Below are 23,593 nucleotides of genomic sequence, written 5' to 3' on the forward strand. Positions count from 1 at the left end.
AGGGCTCAGAACTGGGAATACATGGTGGAAGATGGCCAGGGAGGGCGCTGGTCCCTTGGAGCAGCCCATGGCCACTGCTCACCTCTGCCCTTCCACCCCAGCTCTCATGTGACTTTGAGTTTTTCCTCCTTTCCTTGGGTCACTATCCTATTGCCTAACCCAAAACATGGACCTTTCTCCTTATCATACCCAGACGTGTGGCACAAACTCACCAAAAGAAAGGCAATGCATAATGAACCTTTAATAGTGAATCTCTTAAGTACACCATTTATTTATCTCAGCTTATCATTCATTGTGGGCTTCCCAGGTGGCTCAGTGGTGAAGAACCCGCCTGCAGATACAGGAGACGCAGGAGATGCGGGTTTGATCCCTGGGTTGGGAAGATCCCTTGGAAGAGGAAATGGCAAACCACTCCAGTATTCTTGCCTGAAAAATCCCAAGGACAGAGGAGCCTGGCAGATTACAGTCCATGGGGTTTCAAAGAGTCAGACACGACTGAGTGACTGAACATGCACACATCATTAACTGTATCAGAGACAACCTGAATTACTATGATTGCCCCCTCCCAAACCTCCTTCACTTTATCACCTGTCATCAGATATATTAGGATGGAGAGAGAGAGGGAAACTCTATCCACCATTTTTCTGTTTTGTTTAAACTGTCTAAGAACTTTCCCAAGAATCACATGTTGGATCTTATTACTGTAATCTTTAAACCAAGCTAAATAATTAAAGCCTAGGGTGAGAACAAAGAAATCAGAACTGTTGGGGACTTCCCTCATGATCTAGCAGTTAAGACTCTGCTAGCTTCCACTTCCCTGGTGGCTCAATTGGTAAGACCTGGGTTCGATCCCTTGGTTGGAAAGATTCCCTGGAGCAGGGCATAGCAACCCACTCCAGAATTCTTGCTTAGAGAATCCCCATGGACAGCGGAGTTTGGCAGGCTGCAGTCCATGGGGTCGCAAAGAGCTGGACACGACTGAGCGACTAAGCTTAGCACAGCACAGCTTCCGCTTCAGGGGGGCACAGGTTCGATCCCTGGTCAGGGAACTCAGATCCGACAAGCCACACAGTAAGGCTCACAAAAGCAAATCAGGAAAAGAAAAAGAAAGCAGAACTGACTGTGATCCTAGTCAACTAATTATCATTTAATCGTCTTTTTTTCTTTTTTGGCCATATCATAGGGCATGTGGTATCTAGTTCTCTGACCAAGAATCAAACCCATGCTTTCTGCATTGGAAGCTCGAAGTCTTAACCACTGGACCGCCAGGAACATGCCTACCAATTAATTTTTAAGAAGAACATCTGACTAAAAGATGGCATTTTATGGAATTATTTTTTAAATTGGGACAATAACTTTTTTTCCCCCTGTGGCATTTTGTTCTAAGAAGTAACATAACGTAGCCAAGTGCCTCAACTATTATTTAAAAAAAAAAAATACATTTCTCTTGATACTATAAACAAAAGGAGCACAAGGAAACAAAATAATGCTCTAGGAAACAAAAAATCAAAGGGAAGTATGTGAAGATGTGAAGAAGGGTCAAGAATCCAATAGGAGCAGGAAAGAGACAGAAGATGCAACAGACACTGCAAGTTTATTCCTTTTCCCCTGACAATCTGCACTGTTGCTTTCATTTCTTTCTTTCTTCTTCTTTTTTTTTTTTTTTTTTTTCTTTCTCCCCTTCCAGGATTATCTTTGTGCACAGGGCTATCATTTTTCAGACTGAATGTCTCCTAGAATTTCAGTGCTACAAACTGAGATGGCGGGGAGAGGGAAATATTTATTTTAAAAACATACAATGAAATATAGGAACCAATTCCTTTTAGACTCACCAAACGCTGGTGCACTAGAAATAGCAACTGGTTGCTGTTTCATGACAGGGGGAAGCGCAGACGGGAGCTGATACCCTTGGAGCTTCAGCTTGATGAGTTTCATAGCAATGGAAAACTCCACTTGATCCATCCTGCCATCATTATTCATATCAGCGAGCGCCCTGCAGAACAACAGCATGGGCTCAGAATGACTGTGACCTTAAAAGAACCTTTCCCAAACCACCAGCCCCACCCACACGAAAACTAAAGCGTCAGCTCCCTTGGTCCCAGAGAAAACAAAACAAAACTTGTTTACCAAGCTGTAGGGAAAAAACTGAATAGGTTTTACATAACTATGAATTGTTTTACTGTGTTAGTCTTTACTTATATGCATGCATCATTTATATGATACACAAGGTAATTTTCAGTTCGAATGTCAGGACATATAAAATGTTCTCAATTGGATAGTGGTAATGGTTACACAACTCTGAATAGACTAAAAAACCACTGAACTGTACATTTTAAAACTGTGAATTTTGTTATATAAATTATGTGACAATAAAGCTGTTACAGGGGAAACAAAGGTATTTGGAAACAAGAGTTTATTTCTAGATTCTTGATTAGATTGCATCAACTCCTCTGTGGGGTTCTGCAGATCTCACCACGGGCATGTGACATGCTATGCTCTACTAAAATGTAATACTGGCATACTTTTAAAGCTGTGAAAATTAATTAAATGAGCTTACAAACACAGTATCTGAAAGCAGTATCCAAACATAAATGGTCAAGTGCAACTTTCAATAAGCTGTTATATAAAGTATTTTTCTCAATGAAGAGTAACCAAATGGAAGAACAGAGTTTGGACTTGCAACCAGAAACTACATTTTGGCAAACTGAAACTGCATGTGACTTAATCTCTTCTGCACAAAACACAGTCCTTCGGACTTCATTTGTTGAAGTCTAGATACCAAAGGCCTAAAGATTCATTTTTTCAAACTTGTCTTAACAAAATTCTTATTTGAAACTTCAAATGTTAAGACCAGGTACTCCAATTAAAATGCTTAATCCTTAGCCGTCTTTTAAATGAGCCACATACAGATTGTGTCCACAAAAGAAAATCACGTTATGTAGAAAATAACCCTACATGGCTGGAGTTGATGCAAAGTAGTAAAACATGAGGCACAGAGAAAAGTGTCATAAAAAGATTACAAAACTTTAAAAATGTTAAAAATTCTAAAAGTCAACACTATCTCTCGGGAAAATTTGTAAAGCTCATAAAATCATAAAGGAAACACTATGGCCACAGGAACCATTCTTCTGCCTCAGATAGGAGCTCCCCTGCCAGCAATGAGCCCTCCAGCAAACCGCACCATGGAACCTGAATTTCTCTCACTGCTAACGGGCTTCAGCATCGCTTGCCATGTTTCTTGAGCATTTGGACTCATGCTTCTATGAATTGCTCGTTCACATCCTTTGCCAAGCTTTCTGATGGATTGCACGTCTTTTCCTTGTCAGTTTAAAAGAGCTCATTGTACATTACATATCAACTGTTTATCTGTCAGTTTCTGAAAGAATTTTTTAACTTTGTCCATTTTGTGTAATTCTTCAGCATACAGGAATTCTACATCTTTATACATGTAAAATACTTCTTTGATCACATAGCTTTCTTTTCTAAGACTGTATTACTTTATTACATTTGAACCTTTAAACCGACTGTAACTGAACTGAACTGCACTGCATATATGTGTGGTGTGTTACCCCAGGGTTCAATCAGATTTCCATCAGATAGATGGGTACTTAACTTTCCCAGCAATATTTAGGAACCAGTCCATTCTTTTCTCGCTGAGGCAGAAAAAAATTTTTGTGGTTTATTGAATGTTTACATGAAATGAGATCTATTTCTGGATTATCTACTCTGAATAATTTCCAGGTCAATGTGACAATAATCTGATTGCACTGACTCCGGTATCTGGCAAGGCTTATTTTAAAAAAAACTTGTGTTGATGTTTGGAAGAAACCAACACAAACCTTTCAATTAAAAACATAAATAAATTAAAAAAAAAAAAAAGAAACTTGTTGGATGAACCTAGAGATTGTCATACTGCGTGAAGTAAGTCAGAGAAAGACTAATATCACATGACATTGTTTATATGTGGAATCTTTAAAAAAAAAAAAAAACTAACTAGAACAAGAGTAAAATGAACTCATCTACAAAACAGAAATAGAGTTACAGTTGTGGAAAACAAACGTATGGTTACCAGGGGGTAAGGCAGGGATATATAAATTGGAAGACGGGTCGACATATACACACCACTGTAGATAAAACAGATAACTAACAAGGACCGACAGTATAGCACAGGGAACTCTACACAACACCCTGAAATGCCTACGTGGGAAAAGAACCTAAGGCAGAGTAGACACATGTGTACGTGTAACTGATTCACTTCACTATCCAGCAGAAGCTAACACAACAGTGTAAATCCCAATAAAAAAGTTTTTAAAAACTTGCTTGGCTATTCAGACATTTCTTTTTCCCTATGAACTTTAAGATAATTTATATATTCTACAAACAACTCTCTTGAAATCCAAGATGAAACTGCATTAGATATATTAATTTTTATAGAATTGACATATTTATGATAGTTTGTCCAAAGAAAACAGTACATTCAGTTCTCTTAATGTTTTCTTTAAAAAGATTACATCACCTTCTCCATATAAGTAATTACTATTCTCGTCAAATGGGGTCTTGAATTTTATCATTTCTGTCACTCAAACAGAACATGTTCCTCATTTCCATATTTAGATGCTTATTTCAAGCACAGAGACTAATTTTGCTTTTAATAATCATTTCTGCTGGCTGATCAATCTTACCAAACTTCTGTGAAACTTACACAAGCACCTAACCAGCAAAAGAGTTAGCTTTCATTTCCTATAATTATACCATTCCTCTCTTTCACTGTTCTTAATATCTCCGCCAGATTACTAAGTGAGCATTCCAGCTTAGTTCTGAGTTTAAGTTAGATGGCTGCAGTGTTTCACTGTTTAGTGTAATATTTGGTACTGATTTTTAGAAAGTAATCTGACATATTTAAGTGGTTCCCTTTTCTACTTATTAGAAATGCTTGCCATACATTTTATCAAATGTCTAATCAGCATCTGATGACCTGATCACACACATCTTCTTTTTCCTTTTATCTGTTGATACAATATGGGCCCCCCTGGTGGCTCAGATGATAAAGAATCAGCCTGCAATTCAGGAGACCTGGGTTCACTCCTTAGGTCGGGAAGATCTCCTGGAGAAGGGAATGGCTACCCATTTCAGTATTCTTGCCTGGAGAATTCCATGGACAGAGGAGCCTGGGAGGGCACAGTCCATGGGATCGAAAAGAGTTGGACACTACTGAGCGAAATAATGTTAAGGGAATTCCTTGACCTTGAACTAATCTTGTACTCCTGGCATAAATTCAAGTTGGTCATAGTTTTTGTACATTGTAGAATTCCATTTGCTAAGACTTTGTTTTCATTTTTCTGTGTCTATGATTATAATTGAGATTGGTCTCTGGTTGCTTTATTTTTAGTCTGTTTTTCAGGTTTCATAAAGTAAGTTGAATCAATAAAATGAAATGGTGAGCTTTCTTTTACCAATTTTTCTTTTTTTGGTGACACTGTGCAGCATGTGGGATCACAGTTCCCTGACCAGGGATCGAACCCGTTGCTCTGCCCCACAGTACAAGCATGGAGTCTTAACCCCTAGAAGGCCACAGAAGCCACTCAAATATTTTTAAAAAGACATTCAGGTATTTCAAATGGTTTTCACGGATATAATAAAGGTTCCCAACAATCAATACTGACATGCATGCTTTACAAAAAAACAAACAGGCAGATAGATTCCCACTTTCTATTCCCCACACTACTGCTCCCAAAACACATTTTCTAGAGAGAAACAAAAATATCTAGTGTGGGATAATGAGTGGGTTAGGGGAAAAAGACTTTCTAGTAATGACATAATTAGTAGAAGCCTCAATGGAAGAGGAGAGGAAACATGTAATGCTCAGATTCTAAACATCCACTAAAATCCCAAAACATTTGTAACAATTTTGTGTGATCTTTTTTAAAAACTTCTGCTCAACTAACATAACATAGCTGTTGGGATTCCTCGGTAGTAAAAATTCAAAGGTCTTTTTAGAATTATAGCAGTTACTCCTACAAAGCTCGACTCTCTCCAATCCCTCCTAAGACACTAGAAACGAGTTGGAATTCTATTTCTCAAATTTTCTCTGCAAAAAATGATTTCAGCTATGCTATACACTTCATCTCCTGTGTGTGTGTGCATGCTCAATCACTTAGTCTGACTCTTTGCGACCCCATGGACTGTAGCCTGCCAGACTCCTCTGTCCATGGAATTCTCCAGGCAAGAATGCTGGAGTGGGTTGTCATCCCCTCCTCCAGGGGACCTTCCTGTATCAGGGATCGAATCCATGTCTCCTGCATTGGCAGGTGTATTCTTTACCACTGAGCCACCTGGGAAGCCCACTCAGTTCTAATAATGACCCCAGAAGACTAACTAAAAGTCTGAGAATCCTGAAACTAAATTCACACAACTTCCAAAGTTTAAAAAAAAGTATGATAAAAAATATTTTTAATAAAAAGTAAGTGAAACAATATTTATGACTCTTGAATACAAACTGATCTTAAACACGATGTTTAGTCTGATATTAAAATCTATATATAACAACAGGCATGGTGGAGAGGAGAAAAGGTCCACAAGTATACTGAATACTAAGGGTAAGCTTTTTGTTCAATTTGTACAAATAAACCGCACATTGCTCTTATGTCCTACGGGAAACAGTGTTTCAACTTCAAGCACAGGAAAATCTGGCAACACCTGCAGAACTACGTATGGATTTACTCTTTGATGCAGCAATTCAATCCTATGAAGTTACCCTGAAGGTACACCTCCAACAATACAAAAACACATGCTTTAGCTCATTCTTCGCTGCATTATTTGTAACTGTAAAATATTAGAAATAACCCAAATGCAGAAAACATAGGAGATTGGTTGAATAAACCATGGTATACCATTCACAATAAGTATTACATAACTGTAAAAAGAAAACAAAGATCTCTATGCAATGATATGAGTGATTTCTAGGATATGCTGTTAAGTGAGAAAAGGAAAGAACAAAAGAACATTTATAAGAGGTTACTTTCAAAGTAGAAGGAAGAGGAAATAATTTAAATTCACATACATATTAGGGACACGTTTTTTTCCCACAGAAATAAACAACGAAAGGATAATAAGCTTTTGGAAACTTGTTAATGTGTTACATATTCAAAAAATAAAATTAAGTCCACAAAGATGAGAGCAGATCCCTGAACTGAATAAAAACTAAACCAAATAAACCTGGGGTTGGCGGGGGGTGGATAAACAGGGAGATTGGGACTGACATACATCTACTACCATATATAAAACAGATAACTAATCAGGGCCTGCCGAATAGCACAGAGAACTCTACTCCATACTCTGTAATGACCTTTATGGGAACAGAATCTTAAAAAGAGTGGATGTATGTTTATATATTAGCTGATTCACTTTGCTGTATAGCAGAACTAACACAACACTGCAAATCAACCATATTTCAACAAAAGTTAATTAAAAACAAAACAACAACAACAAAGAAAAACACAAATAAACCGAGTAGCATTTTGAATGAGTACGTGTCCACATAGAAGGAAAAAAACTTATTCAAGTAACTTCTAAACACAGCACTTCACACATCCTCAGTCTGTAAACAAAAGAACTATGAGGTAACCTTGAATGCCATTGAATAGGTCTGGGGTTTGCGGTGGACAGGCGTGTAGCCCTTCTGAAACTTAACCTTGTCTGTATCACAGGATTCAGGGGAAAGAAGAGCCTGTCTTTGCTCCATCTCATTCACTGCATCAGACAGTTCCTTTAGGAGGCCACCTCACCCACAAAGGCTCATCGCAGGCTGCTCAACTCCCCCCTCCAGATTAATCTGGTCCAGTCATTCACCATCTCTTTGTTTATTCACCCAACAACAAAAAATTTTTTGGCTTTGCAGCACAGCTTGTGGGATCTTAGTTCCCCAACTAGGGATTGAACTCAGGTCACCTCAGTGAAAGTGCAGAGTCCTAACCACTAGACCGCCAGGGAATTTCCCAACAAATATTTTTTGAAAAGATCACTTAGTAAGGTCTCCATTCAGGAACTGGGCTTACAACTAAGGTAAAGACAGGCAAAGTTCCTGCCCTTGTTTCAGTGCAAGCAGACACTCCACAAGAAAACCAGTCAGATTATTCAACATATTGATAAGTGCTATTAAGAAATAAAGCAAGGGGACTTCCCTGGTGGTCCAGCAGTTAGGACCTTGCCTTTCAAGATAGTGGGTGTGGGTGCGATACCTGGTTGGGGACCTAAGATTCCCCATACCTCGTGGCCAAAAAAAATCACCAAAACATAAAACTGAGGCAATATTGTAACAAATTCAATGAAGACTGGTTCACATAAAAAAATCTTATTAAAAAAAAAAAAAGAAAGAAAGCAAAGCAATGGAAAAGAGAAGATGTGGCAGGAGCAGGTGGGGAGAGGGAAATATTTTATTTTTTGCCTTTTTAAACTTTTTATTTTGTATCGGAGTATAGCTGATTAAGAAACAATGCTGTGATAGTTTCAGGTGACCAGCCAAGGAACTCAGCCATGCATATACATGTGTCCATTCTTCCCCAAACTCTCCTCCCATCCAGGCTGATATATAACACTGAGCAGAATTCTCTGTGCTATTCAGTAGGTCCTTGCTGGTTATCCATTTTAAATGTAGCCCTGTGTACATGTCCATCCAAAACTGAGAGGGAAGTACTTTAGACAAGTGCTCAGGAAGCCCTTCTCAGGGAAACGGACCCATTAATCGAAACCTGATGGGTAATGAGGCAGATACGTAAGGATCTAGAAGAGCTGCATGACAGGGAGAGGAAATGCCAAGTGCAATGACCCTGAGGCATTTAAAGAATAGAAAGAAGGTCAGTGAAACCAGAGTGCAAAAAATTAAGAAAGAAATAGTAGAAAATAGAAGAGGGAAACAGCCAAGAGCCCAGATCACATGGGCCTATGGCCTTGGTAACGACTTTGGGTTTTGTCAATGAAGAATTTTAAATGGATTTACCTTGTGGGGGGCGGGGGGGGGGGTTACTTTTTTGAAAGATTGTTGGGTTGCTGCTTGGAGAATGGGATCTAAAGGGACAAGTGTGGAAGACAGTCTCCAGTCAGGACTCTCAGATCGTGGGCACAGTTATTCGGCCCACTGTGACAGATTAGGATGGAAGCAAAGGAGACAGAAAGTCAGGGGCCAGATTGGGGATACAGTCTGTAATGGAGTCAAAAGTATACGCTGATAGACTGGTTGTGGAGGGTGACAAAAGGAGAGCAATCAGGACTGGCTCCCACCAGCTGGAGAGATGCTCACGGCCATGAACTGAGACGGTGATAACTCAGGAATGTTCTGGATGACTTTTGGGGGGCCAGGGACTTTAGCAAACTGATCTTGCTGGGGGCTGAAGGCCCTCCTGACATATGCGCAGAGGATCCTAAGACGGTATCCTAAGGGGTGTTTGCCCTGCTCGCTGCCCCTGATTTCTGCCTCTGGCTTCCTCCTCCTCTCGCAGGGCCTGTTTCCAAGCAGTGCCCCCTCTCTTCCCCTCACCTCTCTCCTTAACAGCTTCCATACCCCCTTCCATGGCCCCTACCGCCTCTGACTCCAAAGCCCCCATTCCACCCCTTTGCCTTCCCTCTACCTTCCTTCTACTCAAGGCTCTTGTCCCATGGCCCTCTGCCCTGTTCTTTCCCGTCTCCGCACCAGCCTAGGCTGGAACCATGTTAAGCGTTTAAGTTGCCAAAAATAAGAGGATATTGGTGGCTTTCCTTTCAGCTCCTTAGCAGTAAGACAATTTCTAGGGAGATGAATCATCTTTGGTTACTGTTATAATTTGGCTTTAAACACACTGACTTGACTCCATCCTCTGAGGGAGATTTCAGGATTTCCTGTATTCTTAATTAGAAACTAGACTGGACAGACACGTATCTCCAAGGTATTAGTAGGTTACAGTTTCAAAGCTCATAAATAAATTAACTGGAGTATAGTTTCTACATGAATTCTAAGATATTCCCCAGCAGTCCCCATCACCTCTACATTTCAACTGTAGACTAGAGCAAAGAAAGAAAGGCGCAAAGAGAAAGAGAAACTAGGAAAAGTTCCTCATTCTCAATACAAAAATTTTCCTCTTCTCCAGAGGAGTGGCACAGGGACTGCCTAAAATCTAGACTCAAGCCCTCTCCTCTACCAAAAGGGGCAGGGGGCCTTCCCTTTGACCCCATCAGAAAAACCAAGTGAGAACACAAGACTAGTATCAAAGATAGGGAGGAAAACCTACTTCCTCAGGTCAGCTGTTATTTATAAACTTAAAAACCGAAATATGAAGAGATGAAGTGCTGCTCAGGCTTACAAAGGGAATAAGCAACTTTACTGTGTGTGCTCAGTTGCGAAGTCGTGTCTGACTCTGTGCGACCCCGTGGACTGCAGCCCGCCAGGTTCCTCTGTCCATGGGATTCTCCAGGCAAGAATGCTGGAGTGGGTTGCCATTTCCTCCTCCAGGGGATCTTCACCACCCAGGGATCAAACCTGCATCTCCCGAGTCTCCTGAATTGGCAGGTGGATTCTTTACCCACTGAGGCACCTGGGAAGCCTGAAGAAGCTGGTGCTAAAAGACAGATCTTCCTCATACTCTGCATCACACCATTCCAGCATCTTAGCAGGACATCTGTGCCTCATAAAATTTACAATGACCTTTCAAAGCTATTTCTTTTGGGAAAAGATACTTAGAGGTGTGTTTTTTTGATTGCTGGGTTTTTGTTTGGCTACAGTATGTGGGCTCCAGTTGCCCAACCAGGGATCAAACCCCAGCCCCCTGCATTGACAATGTGGAATCTTAGCCACTGGACCACCATGGAAGTCCCAAGAGGTGTGTAAGTGTGTTTTGTTTTGTTTCTTCCCCCTAGTAGTAATTCTTGATGAAACTAAAATATGCCATCACAAATTTAACAAAATGTCAGAAAAGAAATTAAAGATAAAATCATTTTGGATTTAACCTAAGTCTGCCAACTCATTATCTTCACTGTTAATATAATTTTTCACGATGAAAAGAAAAAGTTGGCAAAAATTACTTTAGTGCACTCTGGTAAACAAAACAGAAACAAAAAGAAAACCAGTTTTGTTTTGTTATTTTTTTATTTTTGGCTTGTGGCATCTTAGTTCCCTGACCAGGAATCAAACCCAGGTCCCCAGCAGTGGAAGTGCAGAGTTGTAAGCTCTGGACTGCCAGGGAACTCCCCCATGCCCCACCCCAATCCCTCCACCAAAAAAAAAGTTTGGAAAATTAACTGTCTTAATTGAAAGAAGTGAAATTTATTAAACAATGCTTTGTTTTTCTCCATTACACTTATTAACATGTGACACTTTTTATGCTGTTATTGACCATCTCCTTCCACTGGATTACAATCTCTATGAAAGCACAAATTGTGTCAGTTTTGTTCACAGCTATGTTCCCAGCACCTACAACAGTCATTGGTCCATAGCAGACATCTGACAGATATTTTTCCACTGCTGAGTGAACAAATGTTAAGTGAGATCTCCTTGCAGTAATTCATCACAAGACTGCTTCTTGAATGAACCTTCACAGACTGTAAATACAGTACAGGAGCAGAATTCAGTGAAAGAAATTAAATTTGTTTGCAAAAAGAAGAGTCTAGTGAGGGACCTTGGCTGATGGTGTGAAACACAATCACCAGGACACAAAGCAGAAGTTTAATGCAGACGTCACAAGTCTTTCGCATTCAGTCTCTGCCTGCCAGTGCAGGAGATTTAAGAGAGGCGGGTTCGATACCTGGGATGGGAAGCTCCCCTGGAGGAGGGCATGACAATCCACTCCAGTATTCTTGCCTGGAGCATCCCATGGACAGAGGAGCCTGGCGGGCTACAGTTCATGGGGTCGCAAAAAGTTGGACACTTTGCGCACAGAGTCACTAAGTGACTGAGCACGCTTAAGCAACATGTCAGCGACCCTGTGCTCATAGATACATGAGTGTCCTCTCCGTCTGGCTACCTCTCTTTGTGTGTTTTTCTCTCTACTTGTTGCTTTACTTAATTTCAAAAACCTTGTTTGATTTTTCTGCTTCAAATAGACCAGAACTTAGTACAAGAAGGGTATAATCATTAAAAGGGACAGTCTGGGCAGCCAATATGCTGACAATCAGGAAAAATAAAACAAAGCAGACACCAAAACAAGTGCAGGAATCTGGGTATCATTTAATTTCAACTCAAATATACCCACTCACAAATAATACATCAATTTCCATGTAAGGTTTGTTATGTCAGAGCACAGTAAATCGTTTTCATACTGATGACACTTATAATCAGGCTTATGTACTGTAGACTCCACTTAAAGGCAATAAGGAACTACGTCAACTTTATTAATTTCCATAAAATTAAAAATATTTTAAAGATAATGAACTAAGGGGACAAGCAATTAGTTGGATAATTCAGTCAACGTGGAACACCCAATCCCTGATGATGACAGCAGACACCTTCCTGAAGTTTTGTTTTGAGGACCTGTAATGTGCCAGGGCCCACACTAAGGTCTTTGTATACAGTTTCTCTGCTAAACCACTCAATACTCCTATAAATAAATATGCATCTTCCCATTTTCTGGATTTGAAAACTGAAGCTGACAGGGAGAGAATAAATACATGTTCCAAACCATAAAGATAGACAGTTGTACAGATGACACGAATTACACGTGTTCTTTTCACTATAGCAAGCTGTCTCCAACACTAAGAAATGCAGGGAAATGAAGAGTCAACTATAAGAACCATCCATTGCAGGAAAGCATGGCCTCTGGGCCAAAGAATTCACCATAGCTTTCCAAAGTCATAGACCTAGTACCCAAAACTATATTGGCCACTCTTTTTCATTCACTCTCTCTCCAATGGTTTCCAAAGACTGAGCACTTATTTGTGCCAGTTAATCAAGGGATTCACCAATATTTATTATGTGCTCACCTTGTACAACACTGTAATAAATGCTGGTTTTTTCACTCTTTCATTGGTTATTTCCCTATTCAGCCTCAAATATTTTCTTTGCATTTTATTCAATGAAAGATACAATACCATCACATTATAAACCAAGAAATGTGGGACACTCAGTTGAGTATGGATGATGAGAATGAAGCCAAAACAATTGGTGAGAAAATATCAAAACACAGATTTCTCAACTGGAAGCCAAATTTACAAGCAGTGTTATCTTGCAAATGTCACCACTTTTTTAAGTTCCATATCAGAAAGATAATTTTCAGAAGTATTTCTCTGGAAAGGTGGAAGCATATTTCAGACTAGAGATACACATCTTCCTTCTATAATTTACGAAATTAAGATTAGATATTACTGAACTATTTTTTTTATAACCTTCTGTATATATGAAGCTCCAACTTACCATATCTGTGCTAAAACAGGCTGAGGTAACCCAGATTGAAAAAAAAAGTTTCTAGCTTGATCACCTGTAAATTAAATGGATAAAAGTTTTAGAAGAAAATAGTGGATGACAGAAAACTCCGATGTCAAAATTACAAAAATGAAAGAGGCTAATAATCTAGTAAATACGAAACTTAATACATTTTAAAAGCCAAATGATAAGTTTATAAGTAACAATAAAATGAATACATCAGTATTGACTTTATTTTTTTTTCTATTTTCTCCCTGCAGCATTTTATTTATTTATTTATTTTTAACAGTTCAATGCTTTTATTTATTTTTTTTCTTTTTTCATTTATTTTTATTAGTTGGAGGCTAATTACCTTACAACATTGTAGTGGTTTTTGTCATACATTGACTTTAGAACGTAACACTTAAAAAAGAAAATGTCTACCATTATGTAAGGGTAAGACTTACATAATGTAAGACTGTCTATGTTAATAAATCTACTAGCAATTAAAATGGTAACAGCTACATATTACGACAAAGTGTACCTACAGGAATCCCCAAGAAACTGATGACCCATACTTCTACTTTACAAAAGAGTTCTTTGTTATTCCCATATACCTACAGTTCAAATTTTTGGTACTGCTAACATATTTACGGAGAATGAGTAACAATGATCAAAAGAATCACATCAACGACTAAGAATTAATAAGTTAAAGAGAACTGAGACAAACATACACAAAAACAAGTCTCCAGGAAATCTAGATTCCATTTTTTCTAAATCTAATTCCTGAAAAGTAATCAAACAGGAAAGAAACTAGAAAAGGCAAAGTACAAAAGAATCTTTAAGGACACAGAAATAAACAAAATGTTTTTAAATGTTCATATCTCTTAATTTACTAAAGTTTCTCAAGCCAAGTTCACGGTCAGAATTAAGGAAGTGTTTTTACTCAAGGACCACAGTCCAATGATACAATCACTTCAAGAATGTGATCAATTAACTTAACCAATTCCCACCAGTGATATGCCTAAAACAGTGACTTGGCCTCCATTAAAAATTGCAGAAAGGCTTGAGTGCATCGGAGGAAAAGTAACTGTGAAAATACAGAATCCAGGCTAAGTCAAAATAAGTAAGGTACACCCTTGGTCATAGGTGCCCACCTTCACTCTGCATAATAGATTTTCCACAGATATACGCACTATGGTAAGTAAAGATGTAAAGTACTGACGCCAGTTACCAGTAATAAATCCAGACGCCGGCTTTAAGCTGTGGAACTGCTGGTCATGTTTTACTCTTTCCTCTACAGTTATGGCCCAAATATCCAGGCTGCCTACAAGCCAAAGAAAAGACAGAGGAGTTATTCAACGAGAAAAGAAAAGCAACGTGCTCACACAGTTTCCACAGTGCTTATATGGTCAGTACATTATAAACCATTTGATAACTTACCATCTGTTTGTCCTTGGAAGTTGTGAATACAAAGTTAGAAAACTAAGAGTAGACACATACGCAGTACTATGTATATAATAGACAATAATAAGAGCTATACGGCACTGGAAACTCTCCTCAATACTCCGTAACCTCCTATACGGGAAAAGAATCTAAAGAAGAGTGGATGTAAGTCTATGTGTGACTGATTCACTTTGCTGTACTGCAGCAAGTAACACAACACTGTAAACCAACTCTATTGCAATAAGATAACTTTTTAAAGGAAAACAAAGAGAGAAAAGTAAGAGTAAAGCAAGGAAAAAAAAAGACATTAACACACATTCTTTGTGAAGGTTATGGAAAATTGAGCTTCACTAAATTACTCTTCTACTTGATTCCATGAAAATCTTTTTGGAGTGATAAAAATACTCAAATGGTAGACTGCAGTAACTTTTATAGAATGTAGATTATAACTCACTGAAACTGATTTTAAAAATGTGAATAAGTATCCTGGGGAAAAAAAAACAATGACAAACCAGAGAAAACAGGGTTAAGTTCTTCAGTTTCAACTCATGGACTGACCAGGTGCCCCCTCATTTCTGAGACTGTCTTCACTTTAGGGCTCCTCCAGGCTCCTCTGTCCATGGGATTCTCCAGGCAACAATGCTGGAGTGCGTAGCCATTCCCTTCTCCTGGGGATCTGCCCGACGGAGGGATCAAACCCATGTCTCTCCTGCATTGGAGGCAGATTCTTTACCATCTGAGCTACCAGGGGAGCCCACTTTAGTACAAGGTCTCCTCACATGAATTCACCACAGTAACTCTTGATTAGACATAGGAAAAAGGCTTTCAGAAGTTCAGACGTTTTCCCAAATGGTGGGAACAGACAATATGTGAAGGGGCAGGTCTGATATGACAGTGATAGTCAGAGCAGCCATTCATTCCGTCTCTGGAAATGTACTTGCTGAATGCCTTGTATGTGCCAGGCACTGCGACAGACATCAGGGAAAAGAGGGCGACCCAGGCAGACCCAGACCCTCACAGGTCCTACAGTCCTCAGCGTCTGCGGCCCTGTCAAAATTCGTCAAGTAAAAGCAAACCCCAACAAACAAGCAAAACAAAAACGTGCTCAGTGATTAGGAAGGGGGACAAAGACAAAACACAAAATAAAATAGAACATGAATGGTTTTGAAAAGATTCTGCACTAAGAATCCCACAGAGACTTTTCCTGATGTGATCACAGCAATGAGGCTTTGGGACGCCTTACTCTCTTCATGGTGAGCAGGTGCGACAGTTGCCAAGAGATACTTTGGCAACTGTAGCTCTTTAAAACACAGAACATGGCCAGTAAGCAAAACCAACATTTAACACTTTCCTAATAATCTTAGGGAAGATTACCTGAAAAACAATTTTGTGTAGATTGGTATTTCAAATAGATAAACTAAAGTAAAACAAAAATTCCATGCTTCAAATCCAGTCGTCCAAACAAAGTACAGAATATAAATGACCCAGTCACCTAAACAAATAAATTGCAGAAAACAGCAAAACAAAACAGAGATGGGGGGAGGGGGGTGGTTCACTAACAAAGCAACTAAAGAGACGCATGAACTAATTTCACTGTGTCTTGTTCAGACACTGAGTTGAACCAACCAACTGTAACAAAAAAATAACACCTAAAGAATAGTAGGGAAATTTTTAACAGTGACTCCATAGCTGAGGACATTAAGGAATTACTATAAATTTCACAGGAGTGGTAACAGTATTGTAGTTATATCTTTAAAAGTGTTACCTTTTAGAAATGTCCACTGAAATAGTTGTGGATGAAATGATCTGATATATATGCGAGGTGCTCAGAAGAATCCAGGTGAACCAATACTGGCCATGAGTTGATTGATAATCACTGAAACTATGTGATAGTTGAGTATACTATTCCCTCTACTTATGTGAATATTTGAAATCTGCCATAATACTAAGCTTTTAAAAAAACAGTTCCAAAGTACATTAAAAAAAGGAAAAATCTTTGAAAACTTACCACCAAAAGGTGTGGGAAACTGAGCCATGGTTCTGTTACTTTCACCTTGCTAATCGACGCCTGTAATTGAAATGCAACATTTAAGTTTATGACAACTTCACTTCTAGGTACTTATAAACACACTAACAGGTTGTCTTTAATGACCTGAAGACTAACACTAGAGCTAGGGGATAACATTGCAAATGAAGGTTACCACTAAGGGTTCACTCATTCATTCCTTCTCTGTACAGTTTCTTAGTCCCGGGTGCAGTGATGGGCACTAAGGAATGTGGATGAAAGCCTCTAGGGCAACAAGAAACTCTCAGTCTGGTGAGTGATCCTATACTATTATCCCACTCATTGCATTGTTCTATTTGTTATTTTTTAAATCTATCTTTTTCCTAACCTTCACATATACTAGTTGATGGTTACAACAACTGCTCTTTTTCATTAACACTAGTACATGCAGTGCACTGTCTTACCTTCTTCTTTTTTTTTTTTTTTTGGTGACTCTTTGTGACCCCATGAAGTGTTTTCATCAGCAACAAACACTGGAAGTCATTTTTCCTGAAGCAGCATGCCCACTTCATTTTTGAGAACACACACACACACAGGATGTTCTCAGTCCTGTCTGACTCTTTGCGACCTCATGGACTTTAGCCCACCAGGCTCCTCAATGGAATATTCCAGTCAAGAATACTGGAGTGGGTTGCCATTTCCTCCTCCAGGGGATATTCCCAGCCCAGGGATCAAACCCACCATCTCCTCTGTCTCCTACATTGGCAGGCAGATTCTTTATCACGGAGTTACCTGGGAAACCCAAGTACATGCTGTGAGGCATGGGGGAAAAAAACTAAAATTAAAAAATCTCAACATAAACTATTAAAGAATTTCCATTTTTAGGACCTCCCTGATGGTACAGTGGATAGGAATCCGCCTGCCAATGCAGGGGACACGGGTTAGGTCTTGGTCTGGGAAGATTCCACATGCCTGGGAGCAAATCAGCCTGGGCGCCACAACTCCTGAGCCCTGGTGCCCAGAGCCTGCGCTCTGAACCAAGAGCAGCCATCGCAATGAGAGGCCTGAGGACCACAGTGAACAGCAGGTCCGCTCACCTCAATGGGAAGGCAGCCCCGCTCATTACAACTAGAGGAAAGGCTGCGCAGAAATGAAGACCCAGCACAGTCATAAGTAAGTAAATAAAGAGAACTTAATGGAACATTTGTGAAGTAGTTAGCCTGGAAAACTAACCAGAGTGAAGCTGGGGGGTGGGGTGTACTGTCCCAAACAACAAAAGCACTGGTAGACAGAAAAGACCACAGAAGGGAAACCAGTGGATTCGTTGTTTCAAAGTGTCAAAGCAGACCACAAGGAAACTGAATGTGGGAAATAAGCTTAATAGAATTTTGCCAGATAAGTCCAAAAAGCTTTTATTTTTGTACAAAAAAGCAAAGTGTAAGCATTTATCAAAAGGAAGTTGAAAGTCTTATATTAAAAAAAAAATCTAACTGTGGTTTAAAAACACAAAAAAGGAGTGAGTGAAGGCAGAAGTTCAACCCATACAATGCGATTTCAGCAGCTAAGGTGAGCTATCTATGACAGGGGTTATAGAGCTATCTATAATCCCCCAGCCCAAGACTGGTACTGTGAGCGGTGGACAAGCAAGCAAAGCCTCATCTGTATCTACAGCCACTCCCCAGCACTCACATTACCGCTTGAGATCGCAAATGACCGTGGCCTTAGAGGTATGTTTGAGACAACCTGAACTCTCCATGTGTTCCGGATTGAAGTCAAGACGGGGTATCCTGAGACTGCCATAAAAGACTGCTTGCATTCCCACACCCTGTCTTTGGGAAGCACGAGATTAGGAGTGAACTGGACATAGCAAGGACACTTGGATGTCTCTGTCTCCCAGCATCCCCAGATGGGACCACCTAGTTGCAGGAGAACAAGCTCAGGGCTCCCACTGAGTCCGCATTATGGTGAGCGGGATAATTATTTCATTATATATCACAATGTAATAATAAAAGAAGTAAGAATTATTCTGAAACTATATTTCCCTCTGTGGAAAAACTGTCTTCCATGAAACTGGTCCCTGGTGCCAAAAAGGTTGGGGACTGCTGATCTACAATGAAAATACACAGGAACGGAGCTTCTACATAAAGGAAGCTAGAGATGGGTGATCTTCTCCCTGAGGAATCAGAGATGCAGGGCCATGGCCTCAGAGCAAGTGCAGAAAGCTCACCAGCTGATGCAATACTTCTGGGGAAGATCTGTTCTTCATCAGAGAAGGCAGCCCCACGCACACAAGTCTGTCCGCCCAACTTTATTGACACTCAGCATTTCTATTTCCTGTAGCCTTTTCTCTATAAATATACAATTGTTTCCTTCTTTTGCACATTTTACATTATAATACATACTTTCCCCAAGTTGGGCTTTCCGGGTAGCTCAGCTGGTAAAGAATCCTCTCCAATGCAGGAGACCCCAGTTCGATTCCTGGGTTGGGAAGTCCCACTAGAGAAGGGACAGGCTACCCACTCCAGTATTCTCGGGAGTCCCTGGTGGTTCAGCTGGTAAAGAATCCCCCTGCAATCAGGAGACCCGGCTTCAATCCCTGGGTTGGGAAGATCCCTGGAGAGGGGAATGGCTACCCACTCCAGTATTCTGGCCTGGAGAATTCCATTGCAAAGGGTCGGACATGACTGAGCAACTTTCACTTCCCCAAGTTATTAAAAACCTTTCATAAACACATTGCTGGTTACTTTTATCTTTTTAGAGTGAAGCAAACATTCGTATATTTACATATAAAAAACAGAAAAACACTCAGACTAAATATTGAGCAATCAAGAAATAGTAAATAGTAGTTTGAAAAGTTTGACTAAATGTTAGGATTTTTAAGCCAGAAGCTAAAACATGTTCGAGAAAAGTCTTCAACCTTTCTTCATTTCAGCTTGAGAAAGGGGAGCTAATCACAGAAAGTTACAAAATAAATATGATTCTGAATGTCAATATTTACATTAAAATTCAAATTTTAATGTATTTAAAGTAGAAGACACCTCTGTAAATTTTTATTTATAAAAGTGTTAGGTGATCCTTAAAACAGTATTTATTAAAATGTCATTCTGCACAAAAACTGTGTTAAAATACATTTGTTATTTGATTCAGTGTTTTGCTATCATAAAGGGAGATTACTCAGAAAATATTAAATGATTTCAAAAAACAAAATATGTATAATTGGTCCCTAGCACACTAAAATATTTTTTAAAAAACGGCAAAAATTAATCATGAGGAATAAAATTTCTAAATTCAATTACTGGCATAATTTAAAACTTTTAACTTTACATTAAATAAACTTTGTAAAACGTCTTTAAAAATAGGTATGTCATATAATTCTTCCTAACCCTGGACATTGGAAAATTTTCTAACACATTATAAAATTAAAGGGGGGAACAGGTAAATATAAAAACGAGTAATGAGATGAATTAATTCAAACATACACTCATTCACAGAAAAAGAAATCCTCACAATTACACAATTCCAGTAATTAGCAGAATTCTAACAACCAAAACAGGACTTAGTTAAGGATTAGTGATCGAAAGGCCAAAATGAGATTATGAACATACAGTATCTGTTTTTATACTTAATTAACACCCATACTCTCACGAAATCTTGGAATCATCTTGTATAAAGAAGCAACATGGGTGAGAGGACGTGGGAGCCTGGGGCAGTACTGAGCTATGCACAGAATAGATAAGATGAGAATATGCTGTTCAGCATGGGGAACTCTACCTAATGCACCGTGTGAACCCAACGGGGATGAAGTCCACAGGGAGGTGTGTGTGTGTGTGTGAGGCTGGTTCGTTTTGCTGGGCAGTAGCTCAACTAGTAAAGAACCTACCTGCAGTGCAGGAGACCTGGTTCTATTCCTGGGCTGGGAAGATCCCCTGGAGAAGGGACAGGCTACCCACTGCAGTATTCTTGGGCTTGCCTGGTGGCTCAGACGATAAAGAATCTGCCCACATGCAGGAGACCTAGGTTCAATCCCTGGGTTGGGAAGATCCACTGGAGGAGGAAGTGGCGACCCACTCCACTGTTCTTGCCTGGAGAATCCCATGGACAGAGGAGCCTGGTGGGTGGGGTTGCAAAGAAGAGCCTGGTCCATGGGGTCGCAAAGAGTCAGACATGAAGAAGCATAGCACACCAAAGAAACTAACAGAACATTGTAAATCAACTATACTCCAATAAAAATTATTCTTTTTTTAAAGCAAGAAGGAAAAGTCCCAACAACTAGACAAGCAAAGCCTACAGAAGAGGTAGAGACTTGAACTATGCTGTCAACACACCACTGACCTATGTTGGTTGCCAGATTCCTAACCAGAGAATACTTGGTCTCAATATTTAAAGACATCATCTTAGTAGAGAAGGTATTTTATGTACAATGGAACATTTATAAGCAAATTATGCTTATATTCTCCCCACTATTCTTCTTTTTGTTGTTTAGCCACTAAGTCCAGTCCAAATTCTTTGAGACCCCATGGACTGTACCCCACCAGGCTCCTCTGTCCATGGAATTCCCAGGAGAGAACACTGGAGTGGGTTGTCACTCCCTCTCCCAGGGGCCTTCCCGAGTCAGGGGTCACACTCTCATCTCCTGTATTGGCAGGTGGATTCCTTACCAAACAGAGTCTTACCAGATCACTGAGCCAAAGAGTGATTCTTTACCAAACCAGAGGGGCCTTAAATTTACAGTGTTCCAACAGTTCTAGATTGCAGGCAACTACTTATGCTGCCAGAGAAAGGCAAGCTGGCTAGAAGGAATCAGATGCCAGAGAAGTAAGAAAACAAGAGACCTATTCTTCCTCATATTTAAAATAACTTTATCGCTGGCCTGCATTTTCACAGGTCTATTGTCTACATGCAGTTCACAGTGTCCTTTTCCAATATTCAGGCTAATTTATTTGAAATAGATTTTCATGGTACTAAGGCAATAAACTTTAAATTCATTTCTTATAAAAATTTATTTTTAAAATTTTGTTGTAAAGTTGCTCAAAAGGTTTAGTTTTATGTTAAAGGACCCACAGGCTAGCAAGGTACAGAAGAGAAATTTTAAATTTCTGGAAATATGGCATCAATGAAACATTGAGAAAGAAAGGAAAAGAAAACTGTCAAAATGTGAGACAAAATGAAAGCATAAGCAACAATAAAATACCTTGTGAAGTACAAAAATATTTTCAGGAATACACAAAAGTACGTAACATATCACGATATTGTCTGGTATTTGAGAGTTGTGATGGTCTGGTTTCAGGCACTCATACTCAACCACTACCACCACCACCACTATCCCACCCCATTCCAGTCCACCATTCTAGAATAAAAATGGAAAGGGATCACAATTAAAATTAAAACAGAAACTACTCCCCCCCCGTATCTCTTACTTTTGGAGGCCATTACATCTCTAAGAACTCAAAATTAGAAAACCTTAAAAAAAAATGAAACCTCTATTATTAAAAAAAATAAAATAAAAGTCTGCAATGAACGGAAAACAACTAGAAGAGTCTACACCCCTGCATTTTAAGCAAGTCTTACACCAAATTCCACTCCTGTGAAAAACAAGCAGGAGATGAACAAAAGGCAGAAAGTTGCCCTGTAAGATTACACATAAAGGCAGGACGTACACAAAGGTCTTTTGAAATACAGAGAAAAGGTACCGAAAGCCACACAGTACATGGACAAAGGAACTGACAAATCCCAAACATACAGCCAACCTGATCAATGCCGAATTGTCATGTCTGAAGTCATGGGCCTCAAATGCAGCTTCTAAATGTGCCACTGTTTGAAGTTGAACAAGATGGCCTGTAAGGGATGTGCAGCTTGCTCACGAGTAAGATTTTAAAACTGCATGAAGGGTGAAGAACCCAATAAAAGAGAGAACTGAGTTCAAAGAGACAATGTCAATGTTCTGTCTGAAAAGCTGGAGTGAATATTCAAGCTGTCCTCTCAAAAGAGAACAGGCATGCCTCCCAGATTCCCGTTGCTGGGGAAGGGGTGGCGGCAGGGGACCGAGGTGAGGAGGGGACGGGTCAGGAGCAACCCGTGGCTAGCAAGCACCATCAGGCCCAGTTGTCAGCACACCTCTGGGCAACAAACACTGGCATTTCAGACGACACGTCCACTCACCCCGCTTATGTTCCACAAAGAGAAATGCCCAAGGAAGCTTGCCTATGGAGCTCATGGAGCAGGTTTTAACCTTACTTCTCCTAAATCACCCTTATTTTAATATTTGCAATAGGAGAGAATTCAGCAGGGAGCAATCAAAAGCATAGCTACAAAGTTGAAAAATGAGGGACAGAAAACAAAAAGACAGAATAAAGGCATTCTTGTTTTAAGACAGAAATGGAAATTAACCAGCCCCTCTTTGAAGCCTATTGGCACCTCCAGACCACCAACCAGCTGCCAAGTCACATCTGAGAAGTAAGTCATTAACTTACAGCTTGTCTAATGTTTCTAAGAAATCAGATTCTAGAACACTAAGCTGCAGACAGGATAATCATTCAGAAAGCTTCAATAAGTGAGGGACTTTATTTCTTCCAGAATGTCCCATTTTCAAGAGGGTTATTAAGAATAAAACTGTTATCACTGAAAAAATATATATATATAGTATCACTGAAAGGCACTAAAAGCTGAAAAATTCCTGGAAGAAAGCAGATTACCCCAAATCAAACATCAATAATCTCAAGAATTAATGAGTGGATATGTATATATATAGCTGATTCACACTATTGTACAGCAGATACTAACAA

General features: G+C 39.6%; 1 protein-coding gene across 9 annotated transcripts in view; it reads right to left on the minus strand.

Moving 5' to 3' along the window:
- The window catches only part of ITSN1 (intersectin 1), a 251,132-nt gene that overhangs the window by 158,696 nt on the left and 68,843 nt on the right, over positions 1–23,593 (minus strand). For 4 of the 9 annotated variants that reach the window (XM_043892810.1, XM_043892808.1, XM_043892816.1 and 1 more), the window contains exons 2-5: positions 16,815–16,874; positions 14,595–14,687; positions 13,373–13,436; positions 1,833–1,993 (exon numbers count right to left, since the gene is read on the minus strand). In XM_043892810.1, coding sequence (XP_043748745.1) covers positions 1,833–1,993; positions 13,373–13,436; positions 14,595–14,687; positions 16,815–16,842 — 346 coding nt within the window. In that variant the 5' untranslated portion in view covers positions 16,843–16,874. Of the gene's footprint in view, positions 1–1,832; positions 1,994–13,372; positions 13,437–14,585; positions 14,688–16,814; positions 16,875–20,691; positions 20,715–23,593 lie in introns of those variants that run through there. The other 5 variants (XM_043892809.1, XM_043892806.1, XM_043892811.1 and 2 more) reach the window with 2 other exon arrangements.

This window comes from Cervus elaphus, chromosome 31, assembly GCF_910594005.1.
Source record: "Cervus elaphus chromosome 31, mCerEla1.1, whole genome shotgun sequence".
NCBI lineage: Eukaryota > Metazoa > Chordata > Mammalia > Artiodactyla > Cervidae > Cervus > Cervus elaphus.